At 51.5% G+C, this 6,036-nt stretch overlaps 2 protein-coding genes across 4 annotated transcripts; one reads left to right on the top strand and one right to left on the bottom strand.

The window, feature by feature from the left end:
• Positions 1-292: 292 nt before the first annotated feature.
• TAX1BP3 (Tax1 binding protein 3) lies at positions 293-4,149 on the bottom strand. 2 transcript variants are annotated; one of them, XR_014229948.1, is made up of 5 exons: positions 4,066-4,149; positions 2,637-2,756; positions 2,230-2,307; positions 887-2,003; positions 293-402 (listed from the first exon to the last, which is right to left on the bottom strand). XR_014229948.1 is itself a non-coding variant. In XM_082328261.1 (4 exons), exons 1-4 carry the CDS (start codon positions 4,102-4,104, stop codon positions 1,866-1,868), a joined length of 375 nt encoding a protein of 124 aa, XP_082184387.1. In that variant the 5' UTR covers positions 4,105-4,149; the 3' UTR covers positions 409-1,865. The 2 variants fall into 2 exon arrangements, 1 of the variants encoding a protein (XP_082184387.1); XM_082328261.1 differs by lacking the exon at positions 293-402 and having other exon boundaries at positions 409-2,003.
• Positions 4,150-4,244: 95 nt separating this feature from the next.
• Positions 4,245-5,786, top strand: EMC6 (ER membrane protein complex subunit 6). 2 transcript variants are annotated; one of them, XM_082327911.1, is made up of 3 exons: positions 4,245-4,304; positions 4,392-4,458; positions 4,719-5,786. In XM_082327911.1, the coding sequence occupies exon 3, from the start codon at positions 4,761-4,763 to the stop codon at positions 5,091-5,093; it is 333 nt and encodes a 110-aa protein (XP_082184037.1). In that variant the 5' UTR covers positions 4,245-4,304; positions 4,392-4,458; positions 4,719-4,760; the 3' UTR covers positions 5,094-5,786. The 2 variants fall into 2 exon arrangements, with proteins under 2 accessions (XP_082184037.1, XP_082184036.1); XM_082327910.1 differs by having other exon boundaries at positions 4,270-4,458.
• The last annotated feature ends 250 nt before the right edge of the window (positions 5,787-6,036 follow it).

Below are 6,036 nucleotides of genomic sequence, written 5' to 3'. Positions count from 1 at the left end.
TAAACATACGTTGTTGTTCCTGGGCAACTTTCTAACTACATGTGGTATGTTCTAGGTAGAGATCAAGCTCTTGAGTTACTTGAAGGTATGCGTTACACCCCTTAAAAGACCTAGAAGGGAATCCATGCATTTATATGTGGAACAATACTTAAATGTTCAAAAGCTGATCTGTCTCACTAGGTGTCAACCCAGGGAAAACTAGAACCCCTTCTCCCCCCTGCTGGAGACGAGGTGAGGTTTGACAGCTCACCAATGCTGCAAATACCCACCACTCAAACCAGACCTTGCTCACCTCAGACTGCATTGTGTTCATGTAGGCCACAATCCACTTTGACCCAGAAAAAGGTCTCAGCTGGAGGCATTCACGTGATGTGGAACTCTTTAACAGCTCAGGAAATCCAACTTTGTTTTATTGTGTGTAAAATCAAGTGAAATAGCAGTACAAATAGCAGTGTATCTTTATAGTAAAAAAAATAACTTCAACTTGAAAGCCTTAAAAATTACCACTGAATTCTTAAGTTACAAAATTCAAAAGCAGTATTGTAGTAATTCCATAGATATAAAAATGGTAAATAGGCATCTGTTGGTGCGTACAGAACAGTCTGAGATGCATTAATCACAACATACGTACATGGCCCAGCAGTAATGTACTGAATAAGTTAGTCTGCCACCTCCTCATGTTCTATTTACAACAGCTTACCTGAAGACTGCTTAAGGAAAGTAGAGCTATGTGTCAATCAACCAAAGGGGATTAAGAACTCCAGTTTTTGGATAATTGTAAAGCTAGCTGGCTAACAGACCACTAGGATGCTAGATGATTAACTTAGTGTTGCAGCAAGGATCTTAAATCCTGTGGCCTGTTGATTTAAACAACTTAGTATCTTACCAGAAGTTTAAATTTGGTCAAGAGGCACTTTTGCAAATTGCCGGCATATTCATCTCTTCCATCCAATAAATCAGTGATTTAAGCAAAACCCTCTAGAAGACAGACCAAGATCCAAGTCTGATAGAAGTGGAATGAAGAACTGAAGACTCTACAGCTATGAGCAGCTCTTTTGGTTGGTAAGTTCAGCAACAGTGTTTTCTTTCCTGCTTCATGTTCATTTAAGCTTGATTCATTTGATGTTACAAATTACTTGGGAACAAAGAGAATTAAGGTTTTACTCTGACAGTGAAGTTGAACTGTAGTGTCTATGAACTTGTAGTGTACTTCACAGGCATTAATCTAACACTTCTGTGTTACTTAGTTGTTTCTTGGTTGTTTCTTGTCTGAAGAGGCTGCTTTGTACAGGGAATCTCTGCAGTAAACCGTAATGCCCCAAACCCTTCAGCCTGTTCTGTCTAGCTAGCACACAGTGTGGGATTAGTACAGTGCTCCTCCCCGCAGCAGCGTGCGCCTCTTAGTTCTGGCATTTTCATTCGATAGCACGGGGGGGACAAGACAGCTCGCTTCTAAAAGCTTAAGCACAGCAAACCCTCTTATCTTCCATAGCAGAAACAACATTTCCTCTTAAAATAGGAAGCTTTTGTGCTACAAAAGAATCCTGTCAAAGTTAAGGCTTTTCCAGTTGCTTCCTTAGATAACTAGGGCTTGTCCTGTCCTCCTGAAAGCCATGACTACAATGAAGTCTTACCATGTACCTGCAGGGAAGACTTCAGAGAAGCACTCTGCTGAGGGGACCGGAGTTTTACTACTGCCAGTTACACCAGAGGAAGGGAAGGAAAAAAAAAAAAATATATAGTGTTTACCACAGTTAGGAACATGCACTCCTTCCAGACAACCTGTTCAGGTCTAGTATTTGCTTCCTTGCTTGATATCAGTCTATACATCTCCCTCCCCAACCCTTCCCCAACTTGATGATTGATTAGGACATCATGGATTGTTGCACAGCCTTCTGCAGAGATTGCCTGGTCACCAGCAGCCGTACCACTTCTTCGTTCCTTTTTGTCAGCCTCTTCCTAGCTTGGTCATGGGTCACCATTGTCATATCCCAGCCATTCACCTAGGAAAAAAATAAAATGAGGCAGGTGCACGGACTCACAGGTGCCCTGTAACTGTTCTGTCAATCAGAACTACGTAGTACATGTGCTCCTGCCACAGCTCAGTTTATTTATAAGCACAACAAACTGTCCTGGGAAGTACCCAGAAGACAGTATTTCCCCCAGCAGGAACTTCTCTGCAGTGTGCACTTAGTACTACGTTAGTACTTGTCTTATCTTGCTGTTTACCTGCATGATCTTATCTCCAATCTGAAGTCCTGCAACTTCTGCTGGGCCTCCTTCTGTCACCCTTGTTACATAGATACCCTGGAAAAAAAAAAATTAAGTGTTCATTTACTAAATATGGGAGCATTAAATACTCAAGGGCCATTCCACTGACAATGCAAAAATACTTCGTAGTATATTACAGGATTCCAGCTAAAACAGGTTTGTGCAATGTTGGAAAACAGAAAAGGTGGAGGGCTAACTTAAAACCAGCTTAGTCTGCAAACGACAACGTGGCAACAGAGGAACCTTAGCAGTCAGCTATGTGAGGGGACAGAACACAGGTGCAAGTGCGTAGAGCTTGCTGGGCGAGCTGGGTATGCTCAGCCTTTTGCAGAGATAGTGGCTACAGAAAACAAAGAGCATCTGACCTTGTCGGTCTTGTCTTCAGAGAAAGGATTCTGAGTCGGATCCTGGTCAATGCCACCTCCAATGCTGAATCCCAGAATCAAATTGTCACCTTGACGAAGCTTATGTATTTCAATTCTTTGCTGAAAAGAGAAAAAGATAAAATAGCTGAGTACTGTGATCACTGGAAGAAATCTCAAGTGTGTTTCAGACGCGGATACTTAAGACCCAGTTAGGCTGTCTGTCACAGAGACACCATAAGCCTGCTAGAGCAGGCTGCGTCACAGCTGGGGGAGCTTACAGACTGTAAGCAGACAGCTCTAAAAGCCCTCGGCAGCACAGAACCATCCCGTGGCCTCTGCTCTCTGCCAGTCACACGCAGCCTTGGTGCTGCAGCAACTGGCTCCGAACTCTTCTCAGCCTTAGCACAAGACAGCAGGGCAGGACGCCATCTGCAAGCTCATCCCAAGGGCGCTCGTGCCACCGTACAGCCACGCTCCTTACCTACTCCGTACTGTCCTGCTGCCCGGAGATACAACGGGAAAACACTAAAAATGGAGCAGGTCTCTTTAAACGTGAGTCACATCTTACTAACTAGCAGTCACTCCTAGCTAAACTCATCTTGCTCTTTATCCACATGCCCTGCCTAGCCTTATCAGTGGAAACAACCACCTATTATTAGCATGCTTCTTTTTCAAGAGAACTTATCAACGTGCTTTTGCAATCCAGAGACAGGCAGCTGACAAGCTTTACTCATTACCTAAGTACTGTATAAATGCCAGCTTGTGCAATTCTTGAGCCAAGACAAAAAGCCACGGTCTTAACTGAAACAGTAACCGCTGAGAAGGTTCTTCCCGAACAGCGGGGCCCGGGCTGTGGGGCACAGCAGGGCAGCGTCCCCCTCCTCGGGGCCGTCCGCTCTTGCGCAGCTGGGAGCGGCGCAGCGTGCTCCGGCTGGGCCAACCCAAAGCACGGTTAAATTCAGCATTTTAACTAGCGGAAGAAACAACGGAGACCCTTATTTGTTGGTTAAGGCAATTGATACGCGTTAAGAAGCGGAGCTTTTAAACCCCTCCTAGGCGCGGCAGGTGCTTACCCTGCCCCTACGCGGGGCGGTGGAGGTCAGCCCGCCCCAGGGCCCTCCCCGCCGAAGGGAGGGGGCTTCCCTGCGCGGCCGCTTATTCCCTCTTTGCTCAAGCAACGCCTGAGGAGGCGGAGGGGGGGTGGCCGTTCCCTCAGACCGGCGGAGCTCCCCTCCCGGTTCTCCCCGCCGGGAGCGCGGAGGCGTTCGTGTGCGGCCCGAGCGCCCCGGGGCGCTGACAGCCTCCGCGGCCGCGCCCTTCCGCGCCCCCGCGGTCCCTCCGCCCGCTGACAGCGCCCAGGGCGCTGCCGCCTCCCTCCCCGTCCCCGTCCCGCTCAGCAGCCCCCGGCGCGGCGCCGTCCCCGCCTCACCACCACGGCGGTGACCGGCTGCCCCGGCACGTACGACATGGCCCCGCCGCCGCCGCCGCCGCCCGAACAAAAGCGCCTCGCCCGGCCCCGCCCCCCCCGCCGCCCTCAGCCAATCGGCTGCCGCCTCGCCCGTGGCGGAGGCGCGGGCGCCGGAAGCCGGGCCGCTCTCCCGGCGGCCCCCGCGCACAAGATGCCTGACAGGAGCTTCCGGCGGGGAGGCGAGAGGCCCCGCTGTGGCGGTAGGTTGGGCCCGGCGGGGAGGCGCGGCGGCCTCGGCTCCCGCGGGCGGCCCGCGGTGACGGGCGGTGCGCGGTGTCCCTTGGCAGGGTGCGAGGCGTGACGGTCGGGCCCGGCCGAGGGTCCCGCGGAGCAGCGCGCCGCCGTGGATGAGAGGTACGGGCCGGGGGAAGGCGGGAGGGCGCCCGGCGGCGCCAGGCGGGCGGTGCCGGGCGGGGCCTCCGGGCGGGCGCCGAAGGCCGTTGGGGTCCCGCCGCGCTCCGCAACGGCGCATCTGAGGGCGGCCTCGCGGCGGCGGCCGCCCCGGAGCCGAGCGGGCTCGCCGGGTCGGTGCCGCGGGCCCGGCTCTCCGCGGGAGGCACCGCTTGGGGCCAGCCTGCCCCCGGGCCGTACAGCGTGTGTCTCCTTTACTCCAGTCTCGTTGGGAGAGAGGAGGTCCCCGAGCCCGGCTGGGAGCCATGGCCGCGGTGGTGGCCAAGCGCGAGGGGCCGCAGTTCATCAGCGAAGCGGCGGTGCGGGGGAACGCCGCCATCCTGGACTATTGCAGGACGTCTGTCTCGGCCCTGTCGGGCGCCACGGCGGGGATCCTCGGCCTGACCGGCCTGCACGGCTTCATCTTCTACTTCCTGGCTTCCGTCCTCCTCTCCGTGCTCTTGGTGTTAAAAGCCGGACGGCGATGGAATAAGTACTTTAAATCCCGAAGGCCGCTTTTCACGGGGGGGCTTATAGGAGGGCTCTTCACATATGTCCTGTTCTGGACTTTCCTGTACGGCATGGTTCACGTCTACTAAAACAACTAGGAGCCACGTTAAGCTGCAGTGGTTTTTAATGAGGCAGGAGGACTGTTGCCAAAAGTCATCTACACAACTAGGCCAGCTTACCTTTTAAACCGTTATTCATCGCTTGTATTGTTAATACCGTCAGTAAATTATGTCCAAGTACGAATGAATAGGTAGTACTGTTCTAATTAAACTGAATGTGAAACACCACTTGGATGCCTCCCATGAATATTTGTTTGGCGGTTAAGGAATAACTTCTGTCCGTAATTGCGGGCACAGCCGCGGGTTTTGATTCATGTAGTCCCTTGTATCCTTTGCGTTTTGGGCAAGACACACCAATTACCATCCCTTCTAGATTTGCTGCCTGTCCCTACACACAAATGCTGAGGAAAGCAGCGTGTAACACGGCACTCTTAAAAAACCATCCACTGACACAAGGCCATACTGCGCAGTAGTGTGTAATTAAGTGTATGCGAAGGTTTGGTACAGAAATGTAATTGAGTTGCTAGTGCCACAATTGCTATATGTACACGCTACCAATAAATAACATCATTGTCACGGACACTCTTCACTGGCATATACAAAAGTCGGTAAGTAATGCTCTCACAAGTCAAACATTTTGCCCCTTTTTAGTACCATTGTGTCCAATGAAACACAGACAGAAACACAGACAACCATGTGTGTGCAGCGTCTTGCTGCCTGCTCGCCCAGTCCCTACCGAGCACGCTTGTAAGCGGGCTGGCATTGCCTGTAATTGAACAGTGCGGTGTTGTGGTTCCGTATGTCTCTGGCAGGAACAGAAAGGAAAATTCGATCACCCACCGTAGAGGTAATATCTTTGCTACAGACCTGCTTGTGCAAAGTTAAGTGTTTAATGGACTTGCTTAGCATAAGAATATATCGCAAAGAAAAGGTGGTGTGTGCAACCTAAAAAACACACTGCACAGAAGAGTCT

The sequence above is a fragment of the Platalea leucorodia genome (assembly GCF_965183815.1).
Source record: "Platalea leucorodia genome assembly, chromosome: 16".
Classification (NCBI taxonomy): domain Eukaryota; kingdom Metazoa; phylum Chordata; class Aves; order Pelecaniformes; family Threskiornithidae; genus Platalea; species Platalea leucorodia.
Note: the sequence above shows the minus strand (reverse complement) of the source record. Positions and strands in the feature narration are given on the sequence as shown.